The 20394-nt window shown below is 35.2% G+C and overlaps 1 protein-coding gene across 1 annotated transcript; it reads left to right on the top strand.

Moving 5' to 3' along the window:
* The first annotated feature begins 15781 nt into the window (after window positions 1–15781).
* Window positions 15782–18870, top strand: LOC149222910 (cysteine-rich receptor-like protein kinase 25). The gene is made up of 7 exons (XM_089385667.1): window positions 15782–16720; window positions 16862–17008; window positions 17164–17303; window positions 17400–17610; window positions 17704–17938; window positions 18079–18229; window positions 18365–18870. The coding sequence occupies exons 1-7, from the start codon at window positions 15940–15942 to the stop codon at window positions 18686–18688; spliced, it is 1989 nt and encodes a 662-aa protein (XP_089241793.1). The 5' UTR covers window positions 15782–15939; the 3' UTR covers window positions 18689–18870.
* The last annotated feature ends 1524 nt before the right edge of the window (window positions 18871–20394 follow it).

The following is a 20394-nucleotide window of genomic DNA, read 5'->3' as shown; positions in this document are numbered from 1 at the left end:
TTATTTAATCAATGCTCAACAAAAGATCCACTTCTCTAAGATTCATTTATTTGAAAGGATTGGACCTAGGCATTCAACCTACTCAATATCATGATATACTAAATAATCAAGACTCCTTAATTAATGGTCAACAAAATATTCACTTCTCTAATATCATATGTCATGATTCTTCTCATTTTATGCCTTATGCCGTCTCCTTTGCAACATTTGGTGCAAATGCTAGTGATCGTCATCCCCACCATAATTGTTTTCCTAAAGCGGTTCTATATGGACATCGACTCTAGGTGGATGGAGCGGGGTTGATTTTATTTAATAAATATAATTTGATGGCCCAGATTTAATTTGGGGCGAATCGTTTGAGTTTGGGAAATTAGACTGCCCAATTACCTGCATCGGACATCTTTCTTTGTGATCGACCAAACAGAATGGCTTGGGCTGGAAAACAAAAGAAGGGTTAGCCGATAGTAAAAGAGATTTATCATTCCATTCAATGAACTAGGAAGGATTTTGATTATTCGGAAGAAAAAGATTGTGTTTTTCTATTTTATTTTTCAAACATTTTGCAAGAATTTATTGTTACATAATAAAAGTGTTTTAGAATTTTTGAGAGTACTAAATCAATATATATAATTTAAAAAACAATTTAAACAACACAAATTAAAAATTCATGTCAAATTTAAAAGTCCAAAAAAATCACACTAAAAATAACGCCTATCTTAATTATAAATTCCCAAAATCTGCTTACTAGTCAAGTCGGGTCCACCTTTCCGTCTCCATTAACATAGACGGACGTTGTACTGAAACCTTTATGGACGGAAATATTCAGTCTCCATTAACATAGACGGACGTTGTACTGAAACCTTTTTGGACGGAAATATTCAAGAATCATGTTGCCATATTTCAAATTAGTTTTATTAAAACAATAATTTTGTTAATCATATATGAAATTTTAAACAATAAAATTAAAATAATGAATATAAAAGTGTATCATTTATTAATTTAAATTTAAAAAAAAATGATTTTTTTTATTATTTTAAATGTTAAGAAATTTAATTTTTTAAATATAAATTTGTCATAAGGAATTTGATATTTTGTCTATTAGTTTAAATTTAAGAAAATTATTTTTGTTTATTAGTCTAAGTTTTAAGAAATCTAAATTTTTCAACTAAGTAATGAGAAGCTAAAATTAATCATGTAGAGGGACATTTCAGGATTAAGCTAATTATATACTCAAAGGATTTTTTGTTTTTATAATCTAATTATGTACTCAAAAGATTTCTCCTATAATCTAATAAGACTGCTTAAAATTTTTAGACATGATAGTAGTTTTATTATGATGCAAGTTTTATTAAAAAGAACTGACATTTTTCCTAACCAAATTTTAAAGGAATGCAAACTTTAAATCCATAGAATCTCTAACTTCTGATAAGGAAAATCCATCTACCATAACATTACAAACCTTAAATCCATGAAATCTCTAACTTCTAAGAAGGAAAACCCATTTAACATAACATTCTCGATTTAGATCTTTCTTTGTGCATATTCTTTCATTAAAAATTAAAATATACCTTACTCCTTTATTAAAAATCAATCATAACATCACTCAATTATATATATATATATATATATATATATATATATATATATATATATATATATATAGATAGATATATATATATATATATATGATGTTAAGTTATCATATTTATAAATAACTATTGATAATTATCTTTTTTTATTATTTAATCAATTTCAAATTTGATACTTAGTCCAACATAGAAGACCTCTAACATAATTTTACTACAACCCTCTCGTATTCTATTAACAAGTTCTCAATTGAAGTTTCAATTAATAAGAGAAACAACAAAACCAACCATGGTATGACAAAGATTGTAAAAGTGTGAGGAGAGCAATTAAGGAAGTCGTTGATGAATCTCTTAAAATTGGCAAGATAAAATATACAAAGCCCTAACTAAAAGGAAAAAAAGGCAGTATATTCGTAAAAGACAAGAGAATCTCTTACACCTCTCTAAGTTAGCTCCTAAGAAATTCTGGAGGCAAATTCTAACTAAGAAAACAAAAAATAATAATAAAATTGCTTTACACAACTGGAATTCCTATCTTAAAAAGCTTTATGAATCTCCAAATGTCATGGACAACTTTAATTCCCTGCTCACAATGAAAGAAGTTTTGTCATTAGAAGACATTGATTTTGAGGTTAAATGACTAGCAAATGGGAAAGCTAAGGACATTGAAGGTTACCAGGAAATCTTAAAAATTGGAGGTCTTGTCCTCATCCCCCACTTCCACAAGCTTTTCAATCAAGCGGTCAAGCAAGGGTTCCCTAAGCCTTGGAGTCAGAGCCTCATTATCCCTATTTTTAAAAGTGGGGATACAAATAACCCCTCTAATTACTGGGCAATTATGACCAACCCTCTCTTAGCCAAGTTATATGGTATTATTTTGGAAAAGAAGTTGAGCATATGGCTTGAAAGTGAAGGTAAGCGGGCTAAAGGCCAAGCGGGTTTTAGAAGGCAGCACTCAACAACGGACCACCTCGTTACACTTAGGATCATTGTGGAGGAATGTCGCAATGATGAATCCAATCTCTTTTGTTGCTTTGTGGACTTTAAAAAGGCTTTTGATACAGTTCCTAGAAATAACCTACGGAATAGATTAGAAGAGCTAAAGGTTCCTTTCGAGTTGAGAGTTGCCGCTATAAGCTTATACGAGAATTTAAATGCCAAGTTAAAGAGCAATGAGGGGTGGTCGAAAGATATTAATTGTAATATCAGAGTTAAACAAGGTTGCCCCCTCTCCCCTACCCTATTTGGCATTTACATCGATAAGCTAGAAGGTTGTTTAGAAGAAGCAGGTTGTGCTGGCACGATCTTAGCTGGGATAGTCATCATCCTTCTTCTCTATGCTGACAATATTGTTCTTCTCGCAAGATGCCCATCTGATCTTGATAAGCAACTTAGACTTCTTAAGGATTTCTGCTCTACCATGGGTATGATTGTTAACACTGACAAAACAAAAGTTATGATTATCAAATCCAAGAAGGACACATACGCTAATTTTGTCTATGACAATAGTAACTTGGAGGAAGAGTCTTCTTACAAGTACCTAGGAATTGATATTCATCACAAGCTCAATTGGAACTATAGCATTGAGAAAAGGATTAATGGGGGGTGGAAAGCTTATTTTGGTCTTGAAAATAATTGTAAAATGACAAACCTCGTAATGTGGGATAGAAAGAAGTTCCTCTTTGAAACTTTAGTCACCCCTATTATCTTATATGGATGTGAGGTTTGGGTTACAACATCTCTAAAGAATCCTAGAGAAAGATTGAGCAAATTCAGAAGCGTTTTATAACGTATAACCTCAAAATTAAAAGCAATACACCCTATCCTATTCTCGTTATAGAAGTGGGTCTTTCCCCTGTCGAGAGCCTAGCTATGACTAGGGTTCCGTTGTACAAGCACAAACTCAATAACATAGGAGACCATAGACTTCCTAAGCTAGCTTTAAATTCCATCTAAAACCACCTAAGGCTCAAATGGGGTTGGTATAAAGACACCAGGGCCTGGTTAAATCATTGGGAGATCGACGAGAATGTTGCATTGCAAAACATTAATAACATTAAAAATATTGTTACTTCTAAGTTCAAAGAAAAAATGTGGCATGAGAAAAATTCAGCAGCTAAAAGAAAATTAAGATATTATAAGGAGGTCATCAACCTCACCTTAGAAGATCAAAACTATCTCTCGGTTTTAACTAGCTCAAAGAAGAAAATTAATATAGCCAAGATTAGAATGAACTCTCATGAGCTCCATAGTGAAACGGGTTGTTGGGCAGTTCCTAAAACACCATGGATGGAAAGAATCTGCCATCTCTGTGAGAATATGAACATCGAGGATGAAAATCACTTCTTCTTAGAGTGCCCTGCATATAACCACATTAGATCTCAGTTTCATAATATTTTTTGCAATACTAACCTTCCTAGCCTTTTACGATGTCAAAATTATAGTGTGCTTGGGAGGCTTCTCTCCAAGTTTTTTGAGCATAGGAATAAAATCTTAAATCAAACTAACTAATTCGTCTTTCTTTAGGTCCGATAGACCAAAGTTTGGTCTCAGTGGACGTTAACCATCATCATCGTCAAAAAACATTACATAATAATTTAATATTTTATAATTTTTCATTGTAATAAATTTTATTCTCTTCAAAAAATATCCTAACAAAATTGTATTATTTTTTAATTTTTTATTATATTTTTATATTTAATATTTGATACAATATTTTTAAATTAAAAAAATTTCTTTAAAACTTTGTATCATTTATTAATTTACTATTGAAATTTTATTTAATATTTTTAATAAAAAATAACTAAAATGTTTTAAAATTAATTTTTAAAAAACTATTTTTTATTAATTTTTTATTTAATATAATTTCACATTTATTTAGTAAATTATAAAAGAATATTTAATTTCTTAATAAATTTAATGTTATTTTTAATTGTTAAATAAAATATTAGTGAGAATAAGTGAAGAATTTTAGGAATTCTTATGAACTCTTAATGTTGGACTAAGTATCAATAGCTATTTGAAACTGATTTGTAGGCATAATGAAGGCTATGCTTACACAATTTTTTTAACTCTCTTCATGCCATTGTCATGGCTCATGGCTTTCTTTCAATCAAGGTGTGCATGCCATGGAGTGGAAAAAGGAAACAAGGCCATCGTTCACTCATAGTCTGGTTTCAACCATTGACTCTAAATGTAGGGGATGTATCTCTCTCTGGCTTCACGGTTTGTTTGATCTCAAAGGGAGCTCGCGAGCATACTATCTATTGGTATCAACCCCATTCTGATTTCCAACATTGTATATCTTTGCGTTTTTTAATAAAAGTGTACAACGGTTATGTTCAAAAGAATGAGTGTTTTTTCAATGAGATTTCTTTTTGCCCTTGTCCAATTTTTCTTATTCTTGCATGCATGCTATATATCGAACACAACAAAGAAGGGGGCAGCTATGGCGCTTGTGCACCCTTTGGAGGACCTCGTCATGGGGCTCTCACCTTTTGCCTCAGTTCAAGGCTCCAAAGCCACTGACAAAGAATAATCTGAAGCTTTCTTTTTAATTTTTTATTAGAAACACCTGCATGAAAACGTTAGAGTTTTGGGTTAGAGAAACATTTTCTATCTCTTCTCTCAAACTGCTTATTCATGGAAGATGAGGCATGCCTGCATATTTGCAGAGTTTACAATTTGAAGGGAAGGTTCTGCAAGCTTAAAGATTATAGTATTATAGGAAACTCAACTTTCATTCTAAACTTAAGGTTGTGTGGGGGTGCTAATGGAGTTAGGGCTTCAAATGGAACCTTTGTCTCTTTTAAAGATGCAATCCAAGGGAAGACCTCTACTTCGAAAAATCATAGCCAAAATATTTGAGGCCCCTATGTTGTAGAACAAATGGAGAAAGCTCCAACCATGGATGTAAACCTCCCTTCAGTATCTTCGATTTTCTCTATTCTTCAATCAAAAGAAGCTATTTGTAGATTTAATGGCTTATGGCCTAAACCTAAAGCTCTATTTTAGTGGATTTTATCCTTATGGATTCTGAACTGTGACATATACCTTTCCTCAAATGTTTCTTTCATAGTCCAATTTGAGACAAAGAAGGATCTCGATTATGCTCTAAATGAAGGGTCTTACTTCTGGAGTAGAGTGAGGCCATTCATTACTCCATGGTTCCCTGAGTTTGATGTCAACACTATGGTGGTCTCCACTATGTTAATTTGGGTGAGGCTTTCAAACCTCCCCCTTTTTTTTTGGCATTATAAAGTACTTGAAGATATAGGAAAATAAATTGGAAAAATTCAAAAAAATAGATCCAAAAAGAACAAAAAATGGCCTCTTCACATATGTCAGAATATGTGTGGAGATTTATCTTAGCAAAGGGCTCCTAGATCATATAAATCTGGAACACAATAACTTCTACTAGTCATAATTTCTTAATTATAAGAACACGACATTCGAACGACGTGTATGCTTTCAAATAGGTCATTTACAAAACTCATGTGAACATGAAAAGAAGAATCATAAGAAGAAGAATAGATAGTCTAATAGACCAAAAGGGTGGCAGTTTTCAAAGCATCATCCTTCTGAGGATGAAGAAGAAGATAAAAAGGAAAGTCAACCTAAAAAAGAAGAAATGAATGTTACATCCTAGTGGGGAGACAAACTGAATGGGGACACCATGGTTCAATTAGGAACGATCAAAATTCAATAGAAAGGAATGGATCCTGAGGGCTCTCTGAAATTAGGTGGAATTGGGAGCACAAAAAGAGCACATGTCTCAGAGAGCTTATATTTTGAAAAGGAAGTCACATAGGTGGGACAAGAATTAATTTTGGTTCTTGTTGAATCAAATTTCGATGGTTGGAAAAAAGTGCAAAAAAGGAAAGAAAATAAAGAAAAGATCAGCACTAGATGTCATCCATAATTTTATTTTCTCTTTTGTTGTTATTTCTTGGCACATGATCTATAGTTTGTAGTCATTCCAAGAACCCCCTTGTTCACTTGTGAGTTGAAACCTACTCTTTCTCCTTGTCTTTGTAAAAAGCCTGCTGCTTGATCCCAAAAACCAAGTACTCCTCTTGGTTTTCTCTCTTTCTCTTGACAATTCTTGCCACACTCTCTGTGGAATTGTCTCGCAACTTCTACCCAACTTTTTCTGTTGGAAGTTGTCCTCTTCCTTGGTCCTCTGCAGTAAAACCTTTCTCACACTCTTTCTTCAGAGTGCACCTTCTCCTCAACTTCTCTAGTTGTGTGGTTGTTGAAATTCTCATCTTGCTCATTTATCCTTTGAGAACTATTCTTCCATTGTTCTCCTTTCCTTCTTTTTACAACACTAACCTCTGCTGGTGATTCTTTATTATAGTTCCTGGTTTATTTTCTACTCCTCTAGCCTTGTTGTCTAACTGATATCACCTCTTCTAGGGCTTTACTTCATTCTATAAAATTCTAGCTTCTACTTCTTTCTTGTCACTATTTTGATGGTTGTTTCTTGTTTTTTCATTTCAACTGTTCATTGTGACACAATTTTCTTATGGCCAACATACACATTCCAATATTTATCAAATCCTCTTCTTTTGAAAAATTTTATAACATCTTCAAGCTTTCTAAATGATGATTGGTCTGTTAGTGCCATAATCATTAACTTCCTATGTCCATCAACAAAATCTACAAATTCATATACTTTCTAATAACTAGAAACTGTCAACTTAATAGGCCCCAAATATGGCACATCAACAATTTCCATAAAAATCACAAGAAATGCAAGAATGGCAAGACTTGTGACTACACCTTTCAATCTTGTCAACAATATCATGTTTGTGATGTTTAGAAAACATCTTGGAAACAAGAATTCACCTAGCTCCTCATTGGAAATTCAACGACCTTTTCTCATTTCCTTGACATTTGTGAATTCATTTCAAGCGGTCCAAACTTCGGTGTAACCCTTCATCAACGATCAACATTGGACACTAAAAAACCTCAGGCATACCTTCACTCTGTTTTTGAACTTATATGCTACAATTTCTAGTCCCAACACAAATTTTAATTCTAGAATTTCAAATCACGAAATTCCCATACACTTCCACATGATTTCAATGAAAACTTTGTGATCCACTTACCTTAGATTTGGCTTAGCTTCCATGGAAATTTCTGTAACAATGATCCTATTGAAATGTGACAACAAAGTAATGTAAATAATGTAATTATGGGTAAATTTGGTTTATTACAAGTCTATTAGTTGTATAACGAGAAGGAGTTATGTAACGAAGTAAGCCATATTAATTGGGATTGCCCGAGAGGCTTGTATCATGGAGAATCATCTTTGATTAATAAATATTTCCAATCCCTTGCCTCATGGAGGTTTCCTTGACACACTGTCAAGGTTTTACCACATGAAATCACTTGTGTAAATGTGTGATTCAGTTTTTTCTGTTTTATGTCTTTCTTGTTCAATTATTGAATACTTAATAACTCTAAAAATCAACAAGTGGTATTAGATCAAGGTGTGAGGGATGTGGTTGTGAAAGAGATGAGGGTTGTGGTCATCTGTCCATGCTGAAATAGAAAGGTTCGTTCTGTAAAGAAAGAATCGAGAGCTCGAAGCCTACTGAGGAAATCAGAGAAGTGGTCCGAACGACAGCCGAAGTCTTGCGAAAAAAGTCAATAACCACTCGCTGAAGAAGTTCAATTTTTTTTTAAGTCCAAGCACACCTGCCTACCCGCTCAATGCTCAAAGATTTGCCTTGATGTTCTGTTAGGAGATTGATAGTCTATGTCGTTGTCAGAGAAGAAGGAAAAAAGCCCATTGTGGAGAATATGGGGTTTCTTCTACCTGTTTAGAGGGAGACAGCATCACATCAAATTTGACATTGAGCCGATGTCTTAGAGACTGCTGATTTGAACGAAGAAAGCAGCCATCATTTTTCTTTTAATATTGAAAGAGAGAAATTCATGCAGGACTACGACTCTGATTGAAGAAAGGCACACAGCTGCTAAGAGTCATTGGATAGTCTGCTACTGCCAGAGAAACTAGGGAAGTGGATGATGAGACGTTAAAGTAGACCCTTCCCACTACCGTGAAGAGGAAGAGGGACACGCTATCAGTTGTATGAACCAAGAAACTATTTACCGTTTAAGTGAAGAGCCCAAGCTCTTGAGGAAACTGTGGTCAAGGAGGTAAACGCTTCCATCAAGAAAAAAGCAGACTTGTTTGTCGCTAAGAAAGCCAGTGGGAGTGTGTGTGGCTAAGAGCAAAACTACAAAGAAGAGTCGTTTGATTGAACCGCATTCCTAAAGGAACATCCTGCTATCGAAAGGTTTGGTGAAAACAGAGCCATTGTTTGAATAGATCAGATATTTTTTTCATAGAAAAAAAAATTGTTGAATGTAGAATTTATTTTTTAGTAGGGTTTCTTTGGTTGAAGAAATTTTATTTTATTTTATTTTATTTTTTATATATATATTTCGGAAAGGAGTAGAATTCTCAAACTGATGTTTTGTGAAGTAACTGAAAAATTGGAATAGGGTTTGAAGTTTTTTGTGGAAATTCTGGAAATTTACTAAAGGGGAACCATTTTTTTTTTTTAAATAAACAAAATCAAATTCAAAGAAACCCTAGTTGAAAGAAGAAAGTGAACATCTAAACCCTAGAAATAAAATTCAGATAAACCCTAGTTGAAAGAAGAAAGTGAACCGATAAATTCAGAGAAACCCTAGTTGAAAGAAGAAAGTGAACTGATAAACTGTTTTTTGTGTAGCAAGGTCCATCGAAAGTATGCAACATGGGTACTCCTTGGATGAAGAATTAAATTTTTCATCCAACGAGTACTCCCGCTCGAAATTTGAGTAAAACCTTAGAGAGATAAGTTGAAAATACAAATTGAAAAAATAGTTTTATTATTTTATTATTTTTTAATCTTTTTACATTTTTACTCCAAAAATGGTGAATCATCCCCCATGGTTCTTCAATCTTATTGGTTCTTATAAATTTTATTTTGGTTGTACATTTTTCTTATGAGGCCCATTTTAGACCTCAAAATTCGCCTAATGACTACTTCGCAAGTTAACTAATGATCCTCTTATGCTCTTGTGTGCATCTTTTAGGATAATACTATTACTTTCCATCTAGAGGTCCACTCCCTTTCTCCTTGTCGTGAAAGTACCTTATATATGTCACAATTGTATGCTTCACAATATCGACTTGCTTATTTCAAATAATGTTTGTATAACCTCTTATGTTAATAATGACAACTAAGGAAAACCCCTAAGGATAATGATAGCCAAGGTAAATCCCTAAGGATAATGGAAACCAACTGTATTTTTGGTTGGGGCTCCTTCTCCAAATGGTGTGAGGTCTAATTGAGACTTCATATCTAGGAGATCCCCTTGGTTGACAGATTTCTAGCACCGTCAACATTGCCCTAATCTGTTTGTCTTGTGTCAAACTTCAACTATGTGATCGAAAAGGGAAAATAACCATGGGCAAAACATATTGAACTTGAGATCCAACAAGATGAAAGAAATCTTATGATTTAGATTTCAGAAGGAAACATCAATGGAAAATAAAACATAACTAAATCGCGACAAAAATGCAATAGTGAACAGAAAAGAATAGGAAAAGATGCAATAGCGAAGAGAACGAAAACAATTCACATTGCCACCTAATATGTGGCATAAAAACTCCCTCAATAATTTAGTAATAGAAAAATGTGACTATTGATTATCCACGCTCTTAATTAAGTCTAACAAATTGTGACTGCAACAAAAAAATATTCAAACTTTATCAAATTACGACCATCCAAACAATTTTTCATTTTTAAAGAATTAAAAGTTCGTGTAGCCCAATTTCTAAATAAAACAAACCTATTGACTTAAATATAAATGAAAACTAGCACATGGTCCTTTATCCCACGTGGTTAGGGACTACCGCTTATTGCCTCCCCACCCAGGTTGACCCTCGTGCATGTATTCGCTGCTCCGCAGTATATGTACAAATTGTGCTCTCGGATTAATAAACGCTTCAATAAATGGGACTCACCCCCGCATTTTCTTTATAAATGAAAACAATATATAAACATATATACCATCAACCAAAAATATAAAATAATATAATTCAATATCTAATAAATAATAAAAAATAAAAAATTCATATATCATCAAAATATATGTGATATCATTAAATTTATCATTAAATTAAATTAGATTAGATGCTATTTACTTATTTCTTATAATTTACATGAGAATAATAAATATTTTAAACTAATGCCTTTTTCACAAAAGCCATCATTATTTTCGGCTTAACAAAGGAAAAAAAAAAAGGGGTATAATCCGTCATTATGAAGAGTCAAGAATTAGACTGTACAGTGATATAAAGCCGATATAAGTTAAGAGTCCTCATTGCATAGGCTTTTTATAAAAGGTTTTAAATTAATTAATTAAATATTAAATATTTATTAAATATTAAAATTAGATATTTTAAATTAAGTAAATATTTAGTTATAAATTAATAAATATTATATAATTTAAAAAATATATAAATATTAAATAAATTTTTTTGGTAAGTAAGCTTATTCACATGACGGTGCATCTATGCAGGAGCAATGAGGAAGACATCAAGCATTTATTTCTATCCTGCCCTATTGTCTCTGTACAATGGTCCCTCATAACCTCATCCTCCCCATCTTTCAATCAATGGCAAGGACAGACCATTACAGAGGCCTGGCTGAATTGGCTAGAGAAACACAAAGGAAGAGACAGGAACTTACCACTTCTCATGTGCTGGGCTATCTGGACGGCAAGGAACCGAGCTATTTTTGACCATAGAGTCCCCATCTGGCCTAATATCAGATCCCAGATCCTTGCCGATTTTGACTTACTCCCGGATGACCTCTCACAGCCCCCCCCTAGAACCATCCACCCTGAGCACATTGACAAATCTTTCCCATGGGCCTATTTCGACGGCTCGGCCCAAGCTGATGGCTGTGGCGGAGGAGCCCTCCTCTACCTCAGGGATGGTCATTGTTTCGATATACAGATGCACCTGGGAAGGGGCACAAATAATTATGCCGAACTGTCCACAGCCATACACCTCATACATTTTGCTCTTGAAAATCGATGCACAAAGCTACAACTGTTTGGGGATTCCAAACTTGTCTGCAACTGGATAAATATAACATCACACTGCTCTGCTTTTTCCTTGAGACACATTCTGGATGAGACACACAGGCTTATAGATTTATTTGAACATTTTGCTTGTCATCATATTTACAGGGAGCGCAACTCAAGGGCGGACCTCCTATCAAAACAGGCAGCGCAAAGGCAAGAAGAAGACTGGCTGATACAGGAAGAGTTGGATGGACTCTTCCATCAACACTACCACAGACCTTTTGTCGATCTGCGCTCTCTCCGGAGGATACAGCCATGAGGCTGTTTTTATATTTTTACAAAACTATCTACAGGTTTCTTTTTGATACTTTTTGGCCCACTGGAACCTCACAAAGCTATGAGACAGCAGCTGCTGTTAACTATTGGGAAATATTTTGAACTCATCACAGATCTATCAGACATATCTCTCTTTTCTTTGATGAATTGCAGATGTTATTTTTGTTTTTATCAGCATGTCTCCCTGCGTGGAGCACACTCTTGTTATTTTGTATAAATTTTGGTTTATGATACATCTGAGAACTGAACTCCCTGTGTGGAGGAAAAAACTGTTAAGATTATCTGTACAGGGTTGTAGACAAAAGTTTTTGCTACTATCCGTGGAGGCGACCAGCCTCATTATGCATATGCCTAGGCATCTACAGAATGTAATTTCTTACGATCTAATAGAAATTACGACTTTTTCTACGGGAAAAAAAAAAGCTTATTCACATGATATTAATATTGGAAAAAAATACATAATTTACATCCATGAGAGTATCATGTGTTTTTGTGCAAGCAAACTAGAGATAAGTGCTAAAAGTTTTTGTCTTTGGAAGGAGAAATTAGAGCTCAAATTGTTTGCACATGACTTGATAGTTATCAAAATTGAAAACAAAAAGCTTAGTGTCTTTGTGTCACGTATAGGTGAACAAAAAATGATGAGGAACCAAACCAAAATTGCAACTATGTGATAGTCATTGATGAACCAAACTAGACTGCAATTTACCAACCTGTGGGTCGCCATGGTATCTCGGAGATTAGTGCTTGCCACATTGAAACTGCATTGATGCCATGCTGGAACCACACTGAACTTGAGCACTGTCATGGTCCTGCACGTTGCCGGAGTCGACCAAAATTTCCTCTAGGATGTAACAACCATAGGGAGTGGGACAAGGAGGTGAAGGGAGGGGAGTGTCCACAACCGGGAGGGATGGTTGTTTTGAAGGATGGGGGAAGGGCCATCGGAGCACCGGTGACAAGCGGAGGAGAAGAACCCACTCGAGGGGAGTGCACAGGAGAGGAGGGGGACGAAATGTTGGGGGGAATTTGATTTTTAGGTCTTTGGCCATGCGCTTGAGGGAGGAGAAAGAGTGGCTTTGGAAGGTAGAGAGTTATGCTATCCATCCGTGGCTTTCGCTTGCTTCTGAGCACTCTCCTTGAGCTGGCGACTAAGGAGGTTCCAAAGGGCCTAGAGCGTTGGATGACCTCTACAAGTCTCAGCCTCCTCCAGAGTGAGGATCTCTCTTCTAATGGGAGCTGGAATGCCATAGTAGAAAAGGGCAGTGACAGAGGTTTCATCAAAGGTTGTAGGGAGACATCAATGACTCCTGCCTTTGTTAGGGCATTGTCCCATGCATTTGTCGTTGTTCATCATTGGGTGGTAGAAGACCAACATCGCAGAGTTGGAGTAGGAGGAGGCAGAGGGAACCATGAGGAGAATGACGAGGGGAAGAAACTACTTGGAGGTTATATTCCTTAGTCTTTTATTTCCAGATTGGACAAGCGAGAGAGCAAGGAACGGGACCTGTAGATGTCAACAAGGGAATTTAAAGTTCAAGGCCACCACTTGTTAGTAGACTCACGCCACGTGGTGGCGACCGCCATCTAAGCTAGAGAAAAGTGCCAATCCTCCCACGAGCACCCAGATTTGGGGGAATATATATATATATATGTATATAATTTTAATTTTTTTAAGGTAATTAAAATTAATGATTGAATTTTTTTTTATCTAAATTTAATTCGAGAAGTAATATAATAAACTTTGATATAATAAAATATAATAAACAAAAATATAGATACACACGTGGACCATTATTAAGTAAAAAGGAAAGTAAATGGATTTCATTTAATGATAGCATTGGATTTCAAATTATTCAAACGGTACTTATTAGTCCGTGACTTGTACGACTACAGAAATCGCTCGGTCATTGACCGGAAGTTAAACCATTTTTTTACTATTTTTTTCCTCCTTATCACAATTTAACCAAAGTTTTATGTTGAAAATATCTATTTATTCACATTTTAATCGTAGTTTTTGGAGTCAGCAGAGGAATTTAACCGAAGTAGGCACGACAATAGAACTGGCTGGGTCATTGACCGGAAATTAAACCATTTTTTTACTAACTTTTTTCGTCCTTAGCACAATTTAACCAAAGTTTTGTGTTGAAAATATCTATTTATTCACATTTTAATCATAGTTTTTGGAGTCAGCAGAGGAATTTAACCAAAGTAGGGACGACAATAGAAAGTGCTCGGTCATTGACCGGAAATTAAACCATTTTTTTGACTAATTTTTTTCCTCCTTAGCACAATTTAACCAAAGCTTTATGTTGAAAATATCTATTTATTCACATTTTAATCATAGTTTTTGGAGTCAGCAGCGGAATTTAACAAGTAGCACGAGTATAGAAATAGATCGGTCATTGACCGGAAATTAAACCATTTTTTTGACTAATTTTTTTTCCTCATCACAATTTAACTAAAGTTTTATGTTGAAAATATCTATTTATTCACATTTTAATCATATTTTTGGAGTCAGCAGAGGAATTTAACCAAAATTTACAAATTTTAGGTTAACAATATCTATTCATTCACATTTTAATCGAAGTTTTTAAAGTATTAAGCGGAGAAATTGTCCGAACGGTAAAAAATAACCGGAATCTTATCACAGGGCAATTAAGTTGGAAATAAGTTAAAGAGAAATTCTTGAGAATTACCGGTGTTCCGCGCTTCAATTTTTTTTGGTCTTATCCTTCCCAATGGGTGGATAAACTTCACTTTCTCGTCATGTTATTATGTCAACTCTCTCAAATTCAATGGCTCTACGGTATTTCCATTTGTTTACGTAACATACACACGTACATTTGATTGTTGAAATTAGAGGATATAACTTTTTAGGAACTATAATTTATACATAATTTTTACAATGATCCTTTTTACCCTTAATACAAATATTCCATAGTTAATTTACATTGATGTAGTCAGATTTACAGTGATCCTTTTTACCCTTGATACAAATATTTCATAGCTACTTTTGCTTAGTTCAGCTGGTTGTTGCTTAATAAAAATAACCCCCAGTGACAAGGTTATTTACCCACATTCATATTTGTAGTTTGTTCACTCATCTAGTTAAGTAGTCAAAGAATATTTCTAGTCCTGAATTTATCATCTACTTTAATTTATCATTGAATTTGTATTTCTTGAAATTACATTTCGTCAATTTATCATTGAATTTGGGTGTCCTGAAATTGATTTATCATCTACTTTAATTTATCATTGAATTTGTATTTATTGAAATTACATGTTCGTCAATTTATCATTAAATTTGGGTGTCCTGAAATTGATTTATCATGTATTTTAATTTATTATTGAATTTGTATTCCTTGAAATTAAATGTTTGTCAATTTATCATTGAATTTGGGTGTCCTGAAATTGATTTATCATCCATTTTAATTTATCATTGAATTTGCGCTTGCAGGTTTAACTAAATCTTATACAATTTTTAGAACATATAACTTAAATTTAAGTTAGTTAAGAACGAAATATAAATATGGGGGATAAACCTGTTTGGCTGGCGTTCGCAGGTTTAACTCAATCTTATACAAGTTTTGTAACATTTAACTTCAATTTAACTTAGTTGAAAAATATATATTCGTTTCCATTAAAAATAAAAAATTACTTTGTTAACATATTTCTCAAAAGGAAACACCACCAATGAATTAAGATAGAGAGTTTGTAGACGCGTTAAGCTATGAAATTTCGAACCTGTCACGATTTGAAATATCGTGCAGAAGTATCGATGAGGACGACATACCCACGGTGTACAGCGCTTCATTCAGCCTCTCTCGCAAATATTAACGGAATACTCCATTTGCGGTAATCGGCGAAATTCTCTAATCAGGGGGTTGGCTTTGAAAGAATCCCCGTACATCATAATATGGGGAGATTTAATGGTCACAATACGATATCATTACAGTCCAATTTCTTAATCTGCTTGCTTTTCATTAGTTTTCCTTTTGGAATCTCGGATTTACGAACTTCCGATTGCAAGAACGGTACTGTTTATGCCCATGGAAGTGGGTATGAGACCAATTTGAAGATTGTTATGGATGATCTGGTTAAGAATGCAGCGAAAACAGGATTCAACACATCTTCGCATGGGCAGAATGCAGAAGAGAAGGTATATGGCCTTCTTCAGTGCAGAGAGGACGCATCGCCACAACAATGCTCTAGCTGTGCACAGGAAGCGACGATCACACTTCAACAGCTTTGTGAGAATGACATAGGCGGCCGAGTGTGGTTCGATGTGTGTTTCTTGCGTTATGATAATTTCAGTTTCTTTTCAGACTTAGATGCCCATGTCATTTCTATTCTCAAAAATCCGCAGACAGTGAAGGACAATCAGGCTGGTTTTCAGAATGACGTCATGGATCTGCTTCGTCCTCTGACTGCTGAAAATTCTGATCTCGCAAGGAAGGGATTAGCTGCAGAATCCGCTACCTCTTCTTCCTCTGAAACGCACAGGATTTTCGGTTTGGTTGAATGCTGGAGAAATTTGCCCATAGAAAACTGCAAATCATGTTTGTTAATAGCGCTCATAAACCTCTATCCTTTTATGGTAAAAGAAGGGGGCGAAGCGTTGTTAGGAAGTTGCAGAATTCGGTTTGAGACATACCCTTTCTCGAGTTTATTTGCCAGCAACCCTACAGTGCATCAGGGTAATGTGCCTTACCCTTAAACTAGTTTCATTAAACTTTATTCCTTTTGGATTTCCTTTTCTTTATTGTTGAAGTTCTGAGTTGGACAAGAATTCCAGTGCCCTGATTTCTCAGAAAGATAAATGAATGTTTATGCTACAGGCAAATCTTCGAGAAGCGTGGCCATACTCTGCGGATTTACTGGAGGCGGATTGCTCGCCTTTGCTATATGCCTGTTTATATTTAGGCGGCGAAACCAAATGAGATCTGCGACTCTGGCGAGACCAGCAATGATCACACAAACGCAAGGTAGATTTTTTTCAATAGTTTTTCTGTTTTTTTTTTCAAATACATTAATTGAATTCCGTGTAAATAAATTTGTTTTGTTTGCCATGTTTTTAACTTCTGGTGACTAATTTTGCTTACTTCTATGCTCTCTCTGTTATATATAAAAAATTTACCAGATTCGGGAAGGCGTGAAGGCGTCTCAGGATCATTGTTCAATCCCCAAATAGTGTTTACCTTGGACACATTGATAGAAGCAACAGGGAATTTTCATGAAGATAATAAGCTTGGAGAGGGAGGCTTTGGTTCTGTATACAAGGTATGTATGCACAGTGCTTTAGATTTGTATAGGGTCTGTAATTTATGTAGGAATGTTGAAGTTTCCAATGATGTATTTATTTATTCTGGGTTTCAGGGTATAACTTCAGATGGGACAGAAATAGCAGTGAAGAAGCTGTCTTTAAGATCCTCCCAAGGAACACGGGAATTTATAAATGAAGTAAAACTTGTAGCCAAAATTCAGCATCGAAATCTTGTACAGCTACTTGGCTGTTGCGTCAATGGACCAGAAAGGTTGCTTGTTTACGAGTACTTGCCCAATAAAAGCCTTGACACCTTCCTCTTCAGTAAGTAATCCTTAAATTCCTTTTTCTGTTTAAATGACTGTCTATATTTTGGACTGTAATGATGTTGACATTTGGATGGTTGGTTGTTTACAGACCCAGAAAAAAACAGAGTTCTTGATTGGCAAAAACGCTATAACATCATAATCGGAATAGCACGCGGCCTCCTCTATCTTCATGAGGATTCACAACTGCGTATTATTCATCGAGATATTAAAGTAAAAAACATTCTGCTGGACGACAAGCTGAATCCCAAGATAGCAGACTTTGGATTGGCCAGAATTTTTCCTGTTGATGAGACTCATGTTCAAACCAGAGTTGCTGGGACATAGTAAGCAACTGTTTTGGCTACTCTTTGAATAATTAGAAAGAAAATGGGAGGTCATTTATTGCATAGATGTTAGGGAAATCAGATATATTACCATTAGGCGCATTTCTCATATGATTTTTCTGATTTTCTTCATCAATCAGCGGTTATATGGCTCCAGAGTATGCAATGTTTGGGCAACTATCTGTAAAAGCAGATGTTTACAGTTTCGGTGTTGTTCTTCTCGAGATTGTGAGTGGGAGAAGAATTATTGATATCCGCCTTCCTCAGGAAATGCAAATCCTTTTAGAATGGGTGAGCTGCCATATTTATTTCAAATCCCTTGGTTTGGCTTCAACCAGCATCACAGAAAATTAGTTATAAATTTTGGGAGGGAACAAATTAAATTGGGACTGTAATCTTATATTTCTGAATTTATCTTAAATGCAGGGATGGAGATTGTGCGTTGAGGGAAATCTGCTGGATATGATCGATGCGACTATGGTTGGATGTTTCCCGCAGGAACAAGCATTGAGATGCGTTCATGTGGGTCTTCTGTGCGTTCAGGCTGATGTATCAAATCGTCCAGCAATGCCTGATGTTGTTCTGATGCTGTCCACCAATTCAGTGGCCATACCGAATCCCACGAAGCCTGCTTTTGTTAGTCTAGGGTTTGTATATCCAAAAGATGGAGCTCTTTCCAGGTCATCTGCCGCTTCACAAATCCCACTATCAGACTCAATTTTCTCTGGATGCAATTCTTCCGGAAGCTAGATAGAATATTGTCAGCTAGTTATAGTACACTAAAGTACAAATTCTTCATTTTTTTTTTCCGGGAAAAACCGTATTTTCCATAAGAATATGTTCAAAAAGAGAGGCCATACAACTATACAAAAACTGATACATATATTGCCCTACAGAATATCTACAACAAAACTGAGTGCAAATATCAAAAGAGTCTCTGTACATTTATTTTCCCTTTGAGTTAAGAATGAACGCATGGAGATATAAAAAAGTTCTCACAAAATGTTGATAAAGCATGTTGGCTAAAAGAAAACTGTCAAAATTGATCAGTTCTATTAATAAATTGTCTAGCATAAAATAAAATTTACAGGGTTGATTATTTTGTTGTTTTTTAGTCAGCCAGGTCCAAAGATTGGAATCTAATCTCAAGCTTTCCTTAAAAAAACTATTTGTTTAATTATTGAATTCTCCTTAAACATGAAACACTAAAACAATAGTCTCATGTTATGACAGCTATAAATCTCTTTGACCCAATCTATAACCAACATAGAGCCTACAATTTCTCAATTGTTTACCTAAACCAGAATTTTAAAAATAAAAGTTGCATATAGTACAAATCTCTATTTGCAATACTACGGTTGATATCTAAGGGTGTATTGCCGCTAGGTAAACAAGTCTGAAATTTAGGGTACCAGACACGAGAGATTAGAGAAGTTGTTGAAAACCTTTTACTCTATGAACTTACTCTCTTTTCATTTTATTAATAAAAGGAAAGCGTTTTTTTCTTCCCAAAAAAAAATCTACGGTTGTGTGGCGAGGAAACGTGAAGCGACAAGAAAAAATATGTTTGCATGTAATTTTTTACGCAACAAATCGAAAGGACACCCATGTGTTACCTGGCAAGGCAAATCGCTCTGTGTTTGAATTCCTAGAGGGTACAGTCACTGTGGCAGCGGAAAAACTGTGATCTTGCCCTACGACTTGCGGAAAAACAGACCTACGGCTTTAAGAAGTCAGTAACCTGCACAGAGGAAGTAGGAAGAGGATACTGGTTGAAACTTTGTCCCTCTTACGCTCCCTTACAAACTCCTGTGCGGTATTTATGTATTAGCACAACTCTGAAGATTGCCACAGGGTTTCAATTTTACAGTAGGTTCGAAAAATTTCACCATTGTTTAGATGTCTTGAATAAATTCATCTTCTTGATTGACTGATTTATTTCATAAAGATGGATTGATTGATTGAAGATGCGGGAAATCAAATTCCTGTTTATTTCTTTATTATCTTAAATGAAGATCAGAGGATTCATTTCAGCAACTCACGGCTCAGCGAATGATATTTTACGCAACAACTCACAAGGGAATGGATAGCGTTACACCAAAACCGGTAGGTGTTGGTAAACATTCCAAACCAGTAACTAGGATCCCCAGAGTGGAAATTATGGATTCTGTGGGGTGTAGTGATTCTTCCAACACCCCCCTAAACGCAGTTCTGGGGGAATCGAACCTAGGTCCAAGCTCTGATAGCGTTACACCAAAACGCGTAGGTGTTGGTAAACATTCCAAACGAGTAACTAGGATCCCCATGGTGGAAATTATGGATTCCGTACAGATGTGGTGATTCTTCCAACACCCCCCCTAAATGCAGCTCTGGGGGAATCGAACCTAGGTCCAAGCTCTGATACCATGTGGAGATGTAGAGGTGGTGATTCTTCCAACATCCCCCCTAAATGCAGC

The sequence above is a fragment of the Pinus tabuliformis genome, chromosome Q, assembly GCF_031772625.1.
Source record: "Pinus tabuliformis cultivar Carrire ecotype Pingquan chromosome Q, CPIR1, whole genome shotgun sequence".
NCBI classification, from domain to species: domain Eukaryota; kingdom Viridiplantae; phylum Streptophyta; class Pinopsida; order Pinales; family Pinaceae; genus Pinus; species Pinus tabuliformis.
The sequence above is the reverse complement of the archived record's forward strand: the minus strand, read 5'-3'. Positions and strand labels throughout refer to the sequence as shown.